At 32.9% G+C, this 18,261-nt stretch overlaps 2 protein-coding genes across 2 annotated transcripts; one reads left to right on the top strand and one right to left on the bottom strand.

Moving 5' to 3' along the window:
- Positions 1-6,466: 6,466 nt before the first annotated feature.
- On the bottom strand, positions 6,467-10,219 carry LOC107643328 (cysteine-rich receptor-like protein kinase 3). The gene is made up of 8 exons (XM_016346938.3): positions 9,684-10,219; positions 9,012-9,478; positions 8,672-8,785; positions 8,435-8,574; positions 8,021-8,231; positions 7,487-7,721; positions 7,262-7,406; positions 6,467-6,982 (listed from the first exon to the last, which is right to left on the bottom strand). Exons 1-8 carry the CDS (start codon positions 10,043-10,045, stop codon positions 6,605-6,607), a joined length of 2,052 nt encoding a protein of 683 aa, XP_016202424.1. The 5' UTR covers positions 10,046-10,219; the 3' UTR covers positions 6,467-6,604.
- Positions 10,220-14,386: 4,167 nt separating this feature from the next.
- Positions 14,387-15,601, top strand: LOC148563608 (uncharacterized). Its single transcript, XM_088488960.1, has 2 exons — positions 14,387-15,324; positions 15,407-15,601. The coding sequence occupies exons 1-2, from the start codon at positions 14,613-14,615 to the stop codon at positions 15,520-15,522; spliced, it is 828 nt and encodes a 275-aa protein (XP_088345086.1). The 5' UTR covers positions 14,387-14,612; the 3' UTR covers positions 15,523-15,601.
- Positions 15,602-18,261: the final 2,660 nt, after the last annotated feature.

Raw genomic sequence — 18,261 nt, 5'->3', positions numbered from 1 at the left:
CGGTGGAGGGTGCCAGCCTTCAAGTGGCACCCAAAGAAATATGAAACTGCTCTCGTGGAATTGTTGGGGTTTGGGGAGACCCCTGACAATCTACAATCTTAAAGGGATTTGCAAATCCTACTCCCCCGAGGTTGGTTTTATCTGTGAAACAAAAAATCAATCTTGACAAGTTGAAGGAAAACTAAGATCTTGTGGTTTCAAGGAATGGTTTATTGTAGATCCGGATGGATTATCAGGGGGTTTGGCAATGGCATGGAGGGATGGTTGCACTGTTCAGATGTTACAGCATGGTAGATTTTTCATTGCGGCATCAGTTCTGACAGCTGGTTCTAATGATCCCTATGGTGTTCTAGGTGTTTATCTCAGTTCAAATGATCAACATAGAATGACTCAATTTGCTGAATTAACTTCAGTCACCCAACAGTTCGATGGTAAGGTTGTGTTATGGGGGATTTTAATGTCATTTCTAATCAATTGGAGAAAGAAGGTGGGGGTGCTAAATCTCCTTCTTCTATTAAAACCTTTAATAGTTTTATTAATGATAATTCCCTGATTGATATTGGATGGTCGGAAGACCATTCACTTGGTCAAATAGACGGAGGGGTGATGAGTTGATACAGGAAAGACTAGACCGATTCCTGGTAGGAGTTGATTGGTAGCAACTCTATCCCAATGCAACGGTTCTTAGACTGTCAGAATCAGGCTCGGATCATGCCCCTCTTCTCCTAGACTCTAATCCGAGAACTGAGAGATCTAAACGCCGATTCAAATTCCAAGAAAGATGGTGTTCCAATGATGAAATAAGGCAGATTGTTAGAGAGGTTTGGCATGAACAGATTGATGGTTCAGCCATGTATATCCTAGCTCAAAAAATAAAGCGTTGTCGGTATAAGATTGTCAGATGGCAGCAAGAACACAAATCTAATTCGAAGGTGGAGATTGATTTACTACAGTCGGAATTAGAAGAACTTCGTTTAGCAGGAATTCATGGAGGCGACATCATTTCAGAAATAGAAGACAAACTTGAAAAAGCATTGCAAAATGAGAAATCTTATTGGAAAGATAAGTCTAGAGTCAAATGGCTCAAATCTGGTGATCAGAATACAGCTTTCTTCCATCAGAAATTTAGAAATCGAACCCGAAGGAATAGAATTTGGCAACTAACTGGCAGTGATGGTGAAGTGGCTACTTCAAATGCTGGTATTGCTTCTGTGGCTGAATCTTATTTCAAGGACATCTTTTCCTCCACTTGTCATGAGAACCCTGAACCTCTGTTTACTGATTTTGAACCTAAGGTTACAGCTCACATGAACCGTAGGCTTCAAACACCAGTGACTATGGAGGAAGTGAAACGCGCAACATTTAGCATTCATCCTCAAAGTGCTCCAGGAGATGATGGTATGACAGCAAAATTTTTTCAAAGCTTCTGGAATATACTTAGTGGCGATGTGTTTCGAGCAGTTAAGAGCTTCTTTTCTGGGAGCAAAATCTTGAAGGGTTTTAACCACACTCAGATCTGTCTTATTCCCAAGATTTCTGATGCTAAAGATATGACTCAGGTAAGACCAATAAGCCTATCTTCAGTCTTTTACAAGATTATCTCCAAAGTATTTGTACATAGGCTTCAGGGTATGATGAATAGACTAATTAGCCCTACGCAGAGTACTTTTATTAAAGGCAGATTAATCTCTGATAATATCCTAATTGCTCACGAGTGTATGCATTACTTGAAGAACAAAAAAAGGGGTCTCGAAAATGAAATGGCGCTAAAATTAGATATGAGTAAGGCATATGATAGGGTGGAATGGCACTTTCTTTGGTTTATATTGGAGAAGTTTGGTTTTGACTCCCGATGGATCATGTGGATTCGAGAATTAGTGACAACTGTTTCTTATTCTGTTATTGTGGAAGGACAACCTTATGGTTTCTTCAAACCAAATAGAGGTATTCGACAAGGAGATCCTCTATCCCCCTATCTTTTTCTTTTTTGTGCAGAAGGTCTCTCCTTCTTGCTACACAAGGCAGAACAAAACAGACTAATTCAGGGTCTTCAGATACATAGGCGATGTCCCAAGGTCAACCACCTCCTGTTTGCTGATGATTCCATTTTATTCTGTAAGGCTAATCCTGAAGCATGTTCAAATATCCTGCATTTATTGAATTCTTATGAAAGCATCAGTGGCCAGAGGGTAAATCTTAATAAATCTGTTGTATTCTTTAGCCACAACACTCCGTCCACTACTCGTACACTATTGGCTAACTCTATGAATATTAATCATATTGGGGCTCAGGATAAATACCTTGGTTTGCCTTCTACAGTCTCTAAATCGAAAAAGGCTTCTTTTAGTATGATCAAAGAAAAGGTTCGGAAAAGAATCCAAGGGTGGAAGCACAATCTTCTTTCGTCAGGTGGTAGACACGTATTGCTTAAGGCAGTGGGAGAAGCTATTCCTATTTATACATTGTCTTGCTTCAAGTTGCTTGATGGTTTAATTTCGGAAATTCACTCTCTACTTTCTCAGTTCTGGTGGGGACAAAAAGGTTCTGAAAGGAGGACGGCTTAGATTAGTTGGGACACTATGACTCGCCCACGAAAAGAATGAGGCCTTGGATTTAAAGATCTCAGAATCCAAAATCTAGCGCTTTTAGGCAAACAGTTTTGGCGACTTGTAACACAGCCTACTGCCTTATTATCCAAAATCTTAAGAGGTAAATACTTTAGCAATGGTAATGCTATAATGACAGAAATTGGAGTCTTACCTTCTTGGGGATGGAGGAGCATACTGGAAGGCCGAAAGATTGTTGAAAAAGGTCTTAATTGGGCTGTGAGTACTGGTGAGAATATCCGAACCTTTGAGGATCCTTGGCTGCCTCCTCCGTATCCTTTAATGATTTCTGACATGCCAAATAGACAGGCTATTTCTGAGTTGGTTCCAAGAGTTAAAGATCTAATTACTGAAGATAGAAATTGAAATCAGAATCTCATTCAAGAATTATTTCCCCAAGACGTTGCAAACAGGATTTTGTCAGTTAAAATTCAGCAGAGTAGGGACAAATTGCAATGGGATTTGAACAAATCCAAGCAATATGATACAGCTTCAGGTTACAGAATTGGCTATTTATTTTACCATCCGCCTCTGGAGCTTTGCCCTAACTATATGCAGCAGAAAAAGCCGTGGATTGATCTATGGAAGTTGAACTTGCCTCACAAAATTAAGCTATTTATCTGGAAAGCTCTCCATGGCCGACTTCCGGTGCTTGCTCAGATTCATCACCGTATCCCATCTATATCACCAATATGCCCTTGCTGTCATGAGGCAACGGAAACAGTCACTCATTGTTTGATCGATTGCTCTAGAATTAAAGACGTATGGTCTCAGAGTTATCTTCATGACTGTCTTCCCCCTCAGAGTTCTAACGACTTTTGGACATGGTGGACTGCATCAACAGAGATACTTAACCCGTTGAAGAATGCTGACCGTAATCCTCAATTGCTTGCTATCATTTGCTGGAACTGCTGGAAAGCTCGCAACCAGTTGATTTTTGAAGGTTCTACTTCTATGCCGTCTGCCATTCTAGCAAGTTCTGTCAAGTTGCTCCGTGAAATCCAAAGAACTCCCAGTTTAGGTCGTCATCTCCATGAGACAAGCTCTTAGTTGCATTCAATTTGATTTATCATTATTTCTTCTTTAAGATTTTTCTTCGTTTTTCGACCACGCACCGTTGGATGAATACCTTCAGTGTAGTGTTTTTGGGAAATCCCCACCTTTTATTATGCTGTCCTGCTTTTGGACATCTTTGTATTTCATTTTTTAATAATTAATGAAATATAACCTATTATCTTTGGAAAAAAAAAAGAGAATGATAAATAAATATATTGATGCATTAACTGTTGATTTTGTGCCTCTGGAGTTTGTACTTGTTCTCCAAATTATCGATTTTGTTCTTGTACTGTTGTTATGTAGGACATTCCGTTAATTATTTAAGTTTGACCTCACTGTGGGACTAAATTGTGAAACTTTTTTGGATTCAAATAGAACACTTTAAACCTTAAGGATCAAAACAAAATTACACCAAAACATAAGGGACTAATTTAGTACTTTACCAAAAAAAAAAAACAATGACGTACTCGTGTTTTTATGTGATTTTAAAGTCACGAATTTATAACTCGAAATTAATAAGTTAAAATGCGTTTATGTTTAAAGATTCTTTATTTTTTATATTTTTCATCAATAATTTAAATTTAAAAAGATAACTTACTAATCCGGCTAACTATATTTTTTTTATAAAAGATTACAAAAAAATAAGAGTATAAAACCTATTACTTTCTTTGTTATTTCTAAGAGCAAATCAATGTTAAGAAGAGCTGTATTTTTTATTTTTTTAAAAGAATTTTACTATTTTATATTCTAAAGATATATACAATAAAAAAATATTTTAATATTATTTATTATAAAAATAATTTTTTTTATATTTTTAATACATAAAAGTAATAAATAATATTTAATTTTTTTTATAGTATATTTAATTTATGCTCTTAGAGTATAGAATAACAAAATTCTTTTTAAAATGCATTAACATTTGGCTTTGATATAGTAAGACTACACATCTGGGACCAGTCTTTTGCACTTGGGAGGAGACCTTGCAGCTTTGTAGGCCTTTTATGCATATAGGCTAGTTTGGAACTTTGGATTTATAAGTGAATTTTTTAAAATTTTTAGTCTATAAAAAAATTATTGTATTAATATTTTATATAATTTTTAAAATTAGTTTGTAACCTTTTAAAAAATTATTTAAAATATTTATGAAAAAATAAAAAAATAAATTTTTTATAATAAAAAATTTTATTATTATTATATTTTTAAAATAAATATTTTTATAAAAAAATAAATATAAAATAATTTATTTATAAATTATTTTTAATATAAATCCTTATCTTTTAACTTTTTTATTTTAAAAGAGTTTAATTAGGTTACTTATCAAAACTGGTCTATACTGTATATACACACACAAACAATTTCTAAAAATGATAACAATTTGTTATTTTATCTATTATATTCTATTATATATTATTAATTTTATAATTAAAATATGTCATATGTCATTTTTTTATTGTACTTAAAATTAAAATTTAATTTTTTTTAAATTAAAGAGTTCTCTTTTTTTTTCTCTATCTCTCTTATTCTTTCACCCATTCTATCTCTCTTATATATCATTATTAATTATTAACTATTAATTTGACAATCAAAATGTGCAATATGATATTTTTTAATTGCAATTAAAATTAAAATTGAAATAAAATATAACTATATTATATTACTAATTTAACAATTAAAATGTATCACATGACAGTCTTTCATTAAAATTAAGATAAAATATTTTCTTCCTTTATCCTCTTATCTACATTTCTCCTCTTTCCGTATTTTTCTTTACCCTTCCTACTCTATATATAACTTATAATTTATATATTTATATTACCAATTTGACAAACCAAAATGTGTCACGAGATATTTTTTCACTATAATTAAAATAATTTTTTTTCTCCAAATTTAACAAACTCACCCCTCTTCTTCTTTATCTTTCTCTCCCTTTTCTCTTTCATTCTCTATCTCTCTCTACCTTTCTGTTCTACAAAAAATAAAACTAATAAAATAATATAATTCAAATAAATTTATAAAATTATAAGAAATACATTAAATTTATAATTAAAAAATAATTCCATAATATTATTCACATAACAAATATATTGTTATTATTACTAAATACATACTTTTTAAATATTTTTATTTAGTTCAATTTTTTACCACTTATCTTTTTAATTTATATTTTTATTTTTTTTCAAATATTTATTATATATAATTTGAAACGAATACTAACGTTACTATTAATAATTAAAATTAAGATTTAGTTGTTTAAAAAAATTGATTTTGAGTTGATTTTATAACTATAATATAAATTTTTTTATACTAATATCTAATTATATTTTTATATATATAGAGAAAAATATTATTTTTAAATAACAAACATAAAATTAGTTATTTTTATTTGTACAATAGACTTAATACCTAATCAAATATAAAAGTATACACATTAATTTCTTTCAAGTTTTATATAATAAATATTAAAATTAATTATTAGTAAAAATTAAACTCTTTCACACAAAATAATAACTAAAAAATTTATTATTTGATTTTTTTTATCTATGTAGATCCTGATTTTCTTAGTCGACGGAAACTTTTGTTTTCTACGAACTTTTTGTAAAAGTAATTTGATTTTATAAATTTTTTGTGCCATAACTTATAATATCAGAATAAAGCTAACATAGTTTTAAAAAATTTATATTCCCGTAATATTATTACGGGCAAAAATACTAGTTACTCATCATTTATATATATTTATTAGAATAAGTATATAACATACTCGTTAGATACTATATAATATTTGATGCCAAAACAAATATATATACAGAGTAAGTATTGGATTAAAACCTTCGAAACACCCCAATTCCACAATCTCTGAATAAAAAAAGAGAAGGTATAAAAAAAAGAATCATACAACAAAAATTTACATGGAAATTCATGTATTATGGGCATAATTAAAGGTTTCATGCACTAAAATATTCTGAACTCCGATTTGAAATGTACAAAGGTTGAGTCAGATTTTCACTCGTGTTATAGACTGAAGAGTGATGATGAGCGTAGGATCCAGCATTAAAACTATCTTCAGCATCTAAAATAGATCTGCTGAATTCGCCGCTGCAACGGTTTAGAAATGGTGGCTGTGTTGGTTCAGAAATCTGTTCATGATTGTTGTCCTTAATCATTTTCACAACTTGTGACATTGATGGTCTCAGCTCTGGAGAAGCTTGTGCACAAAGCAACCCTATCTTAAGGAGTTTACATGCTTCCTCTGCAGGGTAATTTCCCTCTAGGCTTAGATCAACTATTTCACATACCTTCTTTGTTTCATACAGGTTCCAAACCTTGCATATTGTACAGTTTGGGAGAACAAAAAACTGTCATCATCCTATCAAATGTATTGTGATAAGGCGGAGACTCGCATATATTGTTCTCAGATGAAATTGATAGTTAAGAATAGTTAGATGATTTGACATGTTTGACTAAATTGCCATAGAATGATTTTCAACTATCAACTTCACATGAAAACAATTGCATACGAGTTTTCACCTTGTGATAAGCTAATTAAGTGATTAAAAAAAAAAGGGGCAAATTGTGCTAATTTTACAATGTGAGATTATTACCTCGTGTAGAAGGGAGATTGAATTTTGAACAATTGACCTAATTTTTTTGCCGGATACAATTTCAATGGCTAACACTCCGAAACTGTAGACATCTGCTTTCTCAGTTAACTTCCCAAGAATTACATACTCTGGTGCCATGTAACCCCTATGCATATGAAAATGACATAATTGTATGAGAATTTGTCTAAATACTTAAAATGTTTTGTAAAAAAATCATATACTTACAGTGTACCAGCAATGGTTGTGCTAAGGTGAGAATTGTCTTCAGGGAACAATCTAACAAGTCCAAAATCAGCAATCTTGGGTGTGAAGTTTTCATCAAGTAGAACATTTCCCAATTTTATATCTCTATGAATGATTCTCATTTGTGATTCCTCATGAAGATAGGCCAAGCCCTCTGCGGTTCCTAACAAGATCTTATGCCTCACTTCCCAATTCAACCCTTCAGATTTCTTTCTAACTAGAGGAGCATATCACATTGAACACGTAATTAGCTCATCTAAATAAAAATGTTAATTCTCATTCGTTTCAAAATAATTGTAATTTAAACAAAAAGAAAATAGTTTAATTTCGATGCAAAAATTATTTTACACAGTCGTCAATCACATTCGTTTTTTTTGGATGACTATTAAGTAGTTACTTTTGCTGATATAATGTAATGTGATTAGATATACGTGTAAAGACACTACGTTGAAATTACATTAAAAAAATATATAACAAAAACAATGTCAAATACATTACTGTAAGTAAAATACAAACCACAGAGGTGATCAGAGAGGCTCCCATTAGGTACATATTCATAAACAAGAAGGCTTTCAGGTCCTGTAATGCTGCACCCTAAAAGCTTTACAAGATTTTTGTGTTGAATCCCACTTATCAAATTCACCTCATTGAAAAAATGATCTGCCCATTGTGTTGTGATGAAGCTAAGCCTTTTTATGGCCACAATCTTTCCATCTGGCAGAACTCCCTACAAAACATTCATATACAAATTTTCTGGTAAATGTTATATGGACTAATTAATTACACTTAACTTTCCTAAATTTTTGTTAAAATAAAATTAGTATTATATTATATTTAAATTGGCATTTAGTATTATATTTTACAAAATAAAAGAGTGGAATTGAATTTCACTTCAGAAACAAAATAACGATATGTAAGATCAGAATTTACTTTGTAAACTGAACCTGTTCCTCCTTCTCCTAGCTTATTGGAAACATTGAAGTAATTTGTTGCTTGTTCAAGAACTTCATATGACATATTTAGTTTAGATTGGTTCACTGTTTCCAAAAGCGCACCAAACTTTCTTCTTTCTGAAGTGAGAAAACAACATCAAAATATTACAATGAATTTTAGTAATTGAAGCTTTGAAGAATTTGTGATAGTCTTAAAATATCAAACTACTGATACCTCTTCTCTGCTTCAATATATTCATTCTTACAAAGAAAGAAACCGTTACAACGATCAGTAGCAGAGCCAAGGAAGAAGATGATGCAGCCACAATCAGAGGAAGGTTACTATGTCCTAAAAAAACAGTAACACATTGCTTTATTGGTATGTTTCTCAGATTGGTGATCTTGTAATGAAAATGTTGCGCATAACAATGTTACATATAATCAGTAATACATGTTGAAATATAAAATATATATTAAAAATGAATTAAATAATATGTGCATGCTGATTTTTAGTCTGCATAATAATTTTGTAAATCAAAGAAAGAAAATTGGAGAAAATCAGACTGAAAACTAACCTTGTTTTCCGAAAGGGACAACAACATTGCTTGAATTATCATTATAGAACTTGTTACTTGAATACCTCAAGTAACAACCAACACTCAACACTCTTCCTTCTTCTTTTGAAGCACATGACTCAATCCTAGTAACAGCTTCATCCAAACATGTCTTGCATCCACTTCCATTCACAAATTTCCAGCACTGAGCCAAACCATAAACACTCACATTCCTATGATTCACAGACCCAACATGGAAGAACCAAACATTATTTTTCTTTTGTGCTTCCAAGCTCAAATTCCTCACCAGTTCCATAGCATTAGCCTTGTAAACACTCCTATCCCCACCAAAATCCTTGGTTCCACACACAGTTTTATCTTCACCACTAACACTACTATCATTGAAGAAATTTTTATGATCATACCTCATGTAGCACCCATCAAGGAATAGTCTTCCACCAATAGTGCCCCTCTGAAACGGCGAGCATCTATATCGCATAAATACAAATACAAGTATTAAATATCAGCCTTTTTTTATTGTTTATCTTTAAATTCTAGATCCTAAAAGATAATTGGCTAACCAAAAGTTAGTTCCTTATATATATATTTTCTCTAAATTACAATACAATACAGCACCTTATGTAAAATTAGTCACAAATTAAAATGAGTGAGTAAAAGCGTGCTACTATATACCTTAAGATCTTTGTTTTGGATTCAGAGAAGCAAACATCACAATCAGGTTTAGAGAGATCTTTCATACACTCACTAAAAGCATAGACAGTGGCATTTTGAGAGCCTTTGTGAAGAGCTGCAAATTTTTGGTTAGAAACAAGAGGGGTCATGGAGCTCAAGGCATCCCAGAAGTTTGATATGAAATCTCGGCGAACAGGTGGGGATATAATTATGTTGGAGCACAATAGCGCTGCCTCTGTTGTTCTTGGGTCACCAAGTGCGCAAGGGATAATGGTAATAAGTGCATGGTAACAACAAAGCAAGACAATAAGAAACGATGAAGAAGAAGAAGAAGAAGAAGAAGAAGAAGAAGAAGAAGGCATTGAATTTGGAACTTGGACACTTTAATTTGTTGGTAGCTTTTTATTTTGTTGTTGGAAGATATGAATAGAAATGTTAGTAAGTGTGTAATTGGAAACTAAAGCTACAAAGTGTGTGAGAATGAATAGAAGTGTGTGGGAGAAAGAGACAAAACTAAGGAAAGAAAAATGAAGTGTGAAAATGGAATGTTAGTTGCATGGAATGCATTATATCATATGATCATGAAAAGGGAAGAAACCGTGTGAAGAAACAAGGAGGTCAACATATGATCCAATTTAATGTCTTATCTTCTCGTGCTTTTCTGTAAGAATGTTAATTAGAGTTAATATTTTAATTATAATAAGATCATTTTGTAATTTAAATTATTATTTAACATGAATAATTAATATTTTTTTAAATATTAATAACTAAATTTCTTCTATTTGAAAATTCACACGGTTTTTAATTTGATAAAAATATATTAAAAAAGGACTAATTTTAGTTTCACAAAATACACATTTTATAGATAGATAAGAAATAATACACGTGTTTAATCTAACTTTTTGTTAAGTGATAATAAATAATGCATGTGCTTCAAGTAACGGGAATTTAGAAGTATTCTTTTAAAAAAAGAATGATTTGAAAAAAAAAAATAATAACTTAATTAAAAAATAGTTTTATTATGATTAAGATATGAGAATAAATTTTTACATTTAAGTCATAACTCTAACCAAGTCTAACTAAGTATTTTAAATTTACTCGCGCACGTTCATTGCTATCGCTGCTTTTTCTTTCAAATTCGCACATGCAGGTTCTCCTCCTCCTCCTCCTCCTTCTATCTTCTCCTTTTTCGTTATCTTTCTCTTTTGTTATCGTCATCACCAACAACACTAACATTTTGCTAACATCTTTATTGGTTCTGATTTTCTCTGGTACCATTATTAAATAATTTCGTTTCATTTCTTAATTTGTTTGAGGTTCATTTGGATTTAGAAATGAATTCGATGTGTTTTTGTTGATGATTGAATTTTTTTTACTACTTATTTAAATCTGAACTAATTTCTGTTCATTTGTGAATTAACTGAAGTTCACTTGATGCTATTGTTAAGTATTGACCAAATTTTTTATTCCTTAAAAAAATTCGTTTCATTTCTTAGTTTAATTTAGGTTGATTTAGTTTCGTCTCGCTTGAATTTGCTGAACTTGTTCATGTGTGGTTGTTTACTTAGTTTTTGCTCAAATTTGAACTAATTTTGCTTCATTTGTGAATTAACTAAGGTTCACTTGATGCTGCTGTTAAGTATTGACTAAATTTTTTTCCGTAAGAAATTTTGGTTCATTTCTTAGTTTAATTTAAGTTCATTTGATTTCGTTTCTCTTGAATTTGCTGAACTTGTTCATGTGTGGTTGTTTAGTTAGTTTTTATTCAAATCTAAACTAATTTTGGTTCATCTGTGAATTAACTGAGGTTCACTTGATGATGTTGTTAAGTATTGACTAGATTTTTTATTTCTTAAAAAATTTCGGTTCATTTTTTAGTTTAATTTAGGTTTATTTAGTTTTGTTTCATTTGAGTTTGTCCTCCTCATCTTCCGCTTCAACTTCTTCTTCTTTTTCATCTTTTTTCTTTATCTTCTCCTTCTTATTTCATTTTCTCAAAATTCTTCTTGATTTACTCTCTTGAGATGAATAAAATCGAGAAGAAGGAACACGAAAAAGAAGGAGGAGGAACACGAAGAAGAAGGAGAAACGCAAAGAAGTAAAAGAAGGAGGATGAGGAGAGAAACGCGGGAACGTTTATGTAGTTAGAGCGTGTATTCACACAATCTGATTTTTATTGAGTTTGGACTAATTTAGTTGGATTTAGTTGCTAAAAAGATTTAGATGTGTAGCAGCTCTTAATATTAATTTATATTAAATTGAAGTAACTCAAATTACAAATATAAATATAATTAATTATTAGATTAAGATAATATCTAATTAGAAGTTGACATATCATAAAGGATAAATTACATATTATTTTAAATAAGGTCGAGGAGAATCACCTAAATAAAAAGTTCACTTTCACTAAGTTCACGTTATTCATAAATTTTATCGTTAATGGTTAAAAAGTATTAAGAATAGGAGGAAGTATAGGGAGCTAATGAAGTATCTGTACAATGGAAGTTTAGGGATGTTCAATTCAGTAGGATATCAGATGTTTATTATCCATGGTACCTGGATGGTTATTCTGGATAATATGGGTGTATTGTGTTTGAGAAATTAGCAGTATTTTACTCTAAATGTTCATTTTTTAACTCATATTGGGTTAAATAAATAGCCCATTGTATATATTATACAAATCAAAACTAAACTTGTATCCACGATGCCCTCCAAAGACAGGGTACTTTTGTTACACGAAAAACATCTTACGTGGGTACAAGTTTAGTTTCAAACTAATATAAATACATATATAAGTGTTTTCATCTTTTATGATACAAATAGTCATTTATTCAATCATAATAATATCATTACATATATCAACGCATGAGGAGAGATTTATTGCTGTATAGTTATGAAGGTTTCGTTGAGTCCTTTAAACAAAAATAAATTAGTATTAATGTGAATTAAAAGATATTACTTTATTAGTCATTGTTACAAATTCATAGCCAAATTCTTCTTATGGAACCATTGCCTACTATCAATAAAGTGTTGTCACTGATCACTCAAGACGAGCTCTTGGTGATGGCTCAAAATCAGGTTGCCTTGTACACAAGAAATCAGACATCAACTCCATCTCAAAAGTCATGGTAGAGGCGTAATAAAGAAAGATCGTCTCCTTTGTGCACACTGCGACATTCTTGGACACTGTATTGACAGGTGTTACACTGCATCACCTTATGACTTGCTCTTTAACAAAGTGCCATGTTATGACTCTCTCAAAGTCTTTGGATGTTTGACATATGCAACAAATACCTCACCATCAAAAACCAAATTGGCTATCCAATTGGTTATAAAGGATATAAGTTGTTCAATCTTCACATCAAGTAGTTCTTCATTTTAAGAGATGTCTTATTCCTTGAAGATATCCTTCCATTGAAAAATTCACCATATCTCCAGACCAACCAAGACCTATTCAATGATATAGTGTTACCTCGACCAGCCAATAACAAATTTGACCTTACCATCCCACCTGCTAGTGAACAACTTCCCTCAATCCAGCCACTAAGAAAATCATCTAGACACCACCATCCACCTTCATATTTCACTGACTATGTATACTCCACTATATCACCTTATTCCATTTATAACCACGTAAGCAACCGTTGAATTGAAGGAGGAAGTGTATATGGATTTGCCTTTGGGACACCCATAGCGAAAGCAAGGACTTATGTGCAAACTCACTAAATCCCTTTATGCTTTGCGCCACTCAGCATGGCTTCAAGCAATGCAAGAAGGATTATTTCTTCTTTTCACTTGGTGAAGGTGATGAAACCACCTTTCTAATTGGTTACATTGATGACATCACAATAGCGAGCCCCAAATAAGAACTAGTTCATAGTGTACAACATCAATCGCAATCTATCTTCAAACTGAAGATTTTGGGTAATGTTAAATTTTTCTTGGGTCTTGAACATGCACGCTCTAACAGAGGCATCTCATTAACTCAGAGGAAGTATGCCTTGTCATTTGTCAGAGGACATTGGTTACTTATAATGCAAGCTAGCCTCGCTCGGTTCCAATGGAAGCCAACCTGAAATTTCGTGCCACAGAAGGTGAACCTTACCATTTCCAGACCTGATATCACCTTTGTCATTGTCAAAACTTGCTCAGTTCATGTTTGATCCGCACATTCCTCACGGTTAGAAAATTAAATCAAGAAGTATGCAAGTAACAAAAGTTTAGAAAAGTCAAAGGCAAAATTCAATTTGAATTCAAAGTGGTTACAAAGTTCATGGTTCATCACCAAGATTCTACAAACTTTTTGTGCTATCTATCAACTTGCATGGAATAGAATTTTCATGAAGCATGGTTAAAAAATTGAAAAAGCAAAGTTTGAGTTGAATACAATAATCATCAATTGGCTAGATATTGCTAGAAGCTAATATTGGAAGCTTGAAGATTTTCTAAGAACATTCAAGAGAATAGCACAACTACAACATTCTACAACATTGAAGAAATTCAAAATCAAATTGAATTGAAATTAGAAAATTATGGAAACTACATGAATGCAAGTTGAAAGAAGATTCATGAAGCCAACTCATAAAATGGTGGTCATTACAAAATTGATTTGTGATTCATAAATTATTATTTTAGTAGGAAGCATTGCCTATATAATGGCACATATGTCTTGTGTATTTTGTGTGTTCCATAATGAAATGTGTATGTTTTGAAATGTGAAAATTATCTCCTTTGTTTTATGAGTGTTAGTGAGTTTGAGAGATGAAAAATATGATAGTGTCATTTATATGAGTGAGCGATCCTAGGGCCAATTAGTTGTGGATATTATACTAACATTTGGTATCAGAGCTGGTTAATCCAGCGCCTGGTGTTTGAGAGTTTGTGAGGTGTGAGAGAGTTCTCACATAGTTGTTTACTCATAGAGTTGGTATGACAAACACTTTCAATATTGTGTGGTCCGGTCCCAAGTTAGATGGAAAACTTGATTATAGTTATTGGGAGACTTTGATGTCTACCTATTTGAAGGCCCAGAACCTGTGGAATTTCATTGAACCGGGTTTGCAAGAAGGAGCAGATGCTGCCCAACAAAGGAGAGATCAATTGGCACTATCTCAAATTCATCAAGGAGTAGATTATACGGTGTTTGGCAAAATAGCAAATGCCAAAAGTGCAAAGGAAGCATGGAACACGTTGAAACTGTCATACAAAGGCGTAGATAAAGCTCAGAAAGCAAAGCTACAGTCTTTGAGAAGAGAATATGAAAGGTATGAGATGTCGAGCTCAGAAACCGTTGAGCAATATTTTACTCGTGTTACAGATCTTATCAATAAGATGAGAGTCTATGGAGAAGATATGTCCGATAGCAAAGTGGTGGAGAAAATTCTTCGCACCATGCCGATGAAGTATGACCATGTGGTGACTACGATACTAGAGTCCCACGATATGGATACTATGACGATTGCAGAGTTGCAAGGAACCATGGAAAGCCACATCAGTAGAATACTGGAGAAATCAGAAAAATCAACCGAGGAAGTCCTAAAAAGCCGAGTGAATTTCAACAATGTTGCAGAATCAAGCCGTACACAAGAAAGACAAGGTCGTGGTTTTAATTTTCAAAGTAGAGGCAGAGGAAGTTTCAGAGGTAGAGGTCGTGGCAATTACAACCAAGAAAGTTACAACAATTTTACACCACCTAATCAAGGAAGAGGTGGAACGAATTTCAGGCCTGTCAACCGAGGGAGAGGTCGAGGCAATTTTTATCAAGAAAGAACCAATTTCAACTGCTTTCATTGTGGAAAGTATGGACACAAAGCAGCAGATTGCAGATTCAAAATGGTGAATAACAATCAAGCACATGTTGCAGAAAATCAGCATCAAAATACTGATGAAAAACCGAGTACTCAGACTTTATTTTTTACAAGTAATTCATGTGCTGAAGATGAAAATATATGGTACTTGGATAATGCTTGTAGTAATCATATGTCTGGTAGAAAGGAGTTATTTTCTTCATTAGATGATTCAGTTAAACTATTATTGAAGTTTGGTAATAGTACAAAGATCCCTATTGAAGGAAAAGGGCACATACCAATTAGATTGAAAGATGGTTCTCTGAGTTATATTTCTGATATTTTCTATACTCCTGAACTTGATTACAATTTACTGAGTATGGGGCAATTATCTGAGAAGGGATATAAGATGATAACTTATCGTGGATATTGCACTGTATTTGGCAACAATGGAAGGTTCATTGATAAAGCAAAGATGACTTCAAACAGAATGTTTCCGTTAAAAATTCAACATGTTAATCCCTCTTGCATGAGTTTTGTGATACTTGATGATAACTGGTTATGGCATATGCGGTTTGGGCACTTTCATTTTTCTGGCCTAAACTACCTGTCAAGAAAAGGACTTGTTTCTGGTCTACCACGGATTCATATTCCCAATTGTGTTTGTGAGATTTGTCAACTGGGAAAGAAGCACAGAGATCCATTCCCTACAGGAAAGTCTTGGAGAGCTAGAAGATTACTTGAAATTGTGCATTCAGATCTCTGTTCTGTAGAAGTTCCAAGTAATGGTGGTAGCAGGTACTTTATCACTTTTATTGATGATTTTAGTAGATATACATGGGTATACTTTCTGAAGCAGAAATCAGAAGCATGTGATGTCTTTAAGACATTCAAGGCGTTTGTCGAAAAACAAAGTGGCTGTAAAATCAAAATTCTCAGAACAGACAGAGGAACAGAATATCTTGCGTGTTCAGAATACTTTAAGCAACACGGGATTCAACATCAACTAACAACTAGATACACTCCTCAACAAAATGGAGTTGCTAAAAGAAAGAACAGAATCATCATGGATATGGTCAGATGCATGCTCAAGTCAAAACAAATGCCTAAAGATTTTTGGGCAGAAGCAGTTGCAATAGCAGTTCATATTTTAAACAGGTGTCCAACAAAGAGTGTTCGTGATAAAACTCCAGAGGAAGCTTGGAGTGGAAAGCGGCCTTTCATTCATCATTTCAGAGTCTTTGGGTGTATTGCTTATGCCCACGTACCAGATTAATTAAGGAAGAAGTTAGATGACAAAGGTGAAAAGTGTATCTTTATCGGCTATAGTACAGACTCAAAAGCATACAAGCTATACAATCCAGAAACAAAGAAAGTGATCATCAGCACAGACGTTACGTTTGACGAAAAAGACATGTGGGACTGGAACACAAAGACAGAAAAGCAGCTGACTATAATTCCAAATACATGTGACGAAGTAGAAGAAAGACAACCTGACATAACTGAACAACCAGAATCATCTAGAAGATCGCAAAGAGAACGGAGACTACCTGCTAGATTAGCAGATTATGAAGTTGGCAATGACAACAATCCGTCCGATGAAGAGATCATAAATTTTGCTCTATTTTTAGATTGTGAGCCGTTGAACTTTGAAGAAGCCTTTAAAGACAACAATTGGAAGAAAGCAATGAATGAGAAGATTCATGCCATTGAGAAGAATGACACATGGGAGCTGACAGATTTACTAGCAGATAAGAAGCCGATTGGAGTAAAGTGGGTTTACAAAACTAAGTACAAACCCAATGGTGAAGTTGATCGTTTCAAAGCAAGATTAGTTGCAAAGGGATACAAACAAAAACTAGGTATTGACTACTTTGAAGTATTTGCTCCTGTTGCTAGATTAGACACTATTCGTATGATTATTTCACTCTCGGCTCAAAATAAGTGGAAGATACATCAAATGGATGTTAAGTCTGCATTTCTAAATGGCACTTTAGAAAAAGAAGTGTATGTCGAGCAACCTGCAGGATATGAAGTTATTGAAAAGAAGATAAAGTTTATAAATTGAAGAAAGCTTTGTACCGATTAAAGCAAGCACCAAGAGCATAGTACAAGAAGATCGATTCTTATTTCATCGAGAATGGTTTCAAAAGATGTCCGTTTGAGCATACTCTTTATATCAAGTTCGTTGAACCTGGAGATATCTTGATCGTGTGTCTTTATATTAATGATTTGATCTTCACTGGGAATAATTTGAAGATAATTACAGAATTCAGGGAGGCTATGATAAAGCATTTTAAAATGACAGATATGGGCTTGATGTCTTACTTTCTTGGCATTGAAGTGGTTCAAAGAGATGATGGAATTTTCATTTCTCAGAAGAAATATGCAAATGATATTTTGAAGAAATTTCAGATGGAGCATTCAAAGCCAGTTTCTACTCCAGTCGAAGAGAAGTTCAAGTTGCTGAGAGAAGATAAAGGAAGAACAGTGAATCCTACATATTACAAAAGCTTGATTGGAAGTCTGAGGTACTTAACTGCGACTAGACCAGATATTGTATTTGGAGTTGGTTTGCTTAGCAGATTTATAGAGGAGCCTTGTACCAACCATTTGCAAGCGGCAAAGAGAATTCTTCGATATATCAAAGGTACTTTAAATGATGGAATTTATTATGAGAATACTAATGAAGTAAACCTTGTTGGCTACACTGATAGTGATTGGGCCGGAGATATAGAAACAAGAAAAAGTACTTCAGGGTTTGTATTTCATCTTGGTTCTGGTGCAATTTC

Source organism: Arachis ipaensis, chromosome B5 (genome assembly GCF_059453495.1).
Source record: "Arachis ipaensis isolate K30076 ecotype BB chromosome B5, ASM5945349v1, whole genome shotgun sequence".
In the NCBI taxonomy this organism is placed as follows: Eukaryota; Viridiplantae; Streptophyta; class Magnoliopsida; order Fabales; family Fabaceae; genus Arachis; species Arachis ipaensis.
The sequence above is the reverse complement of the archived record's forward strand: the minus strand, read 5'-3'. Positions and strand labels throughout refer to the sequence as shown.

Coding starts and splice junctions, on each gene's coding strand:
- LOC148563608 (XM_088488960.1), top strand. CDS start 14,613: ATGACAAACACTTTCAATATTGTGTGGTCCGGTCCCAAGTTAGATGGA. Junction 15,325..15,406: donor AGGCAGAGGAAGTTTCAGAG/GTAGAGGTCGTG, acceptor AACGAATTTCAG/GCCTGTCAACCGAGGGAGAG.
- LOC107643328 (XM_016346938.3), bottom strand. CDS start 10,045: ATGCCTTCTTCTTCTTCTTCTTCTTCTTCTTCTTCTTCTTCTTCATCG. Junction 8,575..8,671: donor TATATTGAAGCAGAGAAGAG/GTATCAGTAGTT, acceptor TTCTCACTTCAG/AAAGAAGAAAGTTTGGTGCG. Junction 6,983..7,261: donor CAATCTCCCTTCTACACGAG/GTAATAATCTCA, acceptor ACAATATGCAAG/GTTTGGAACCTGTATGAAAC.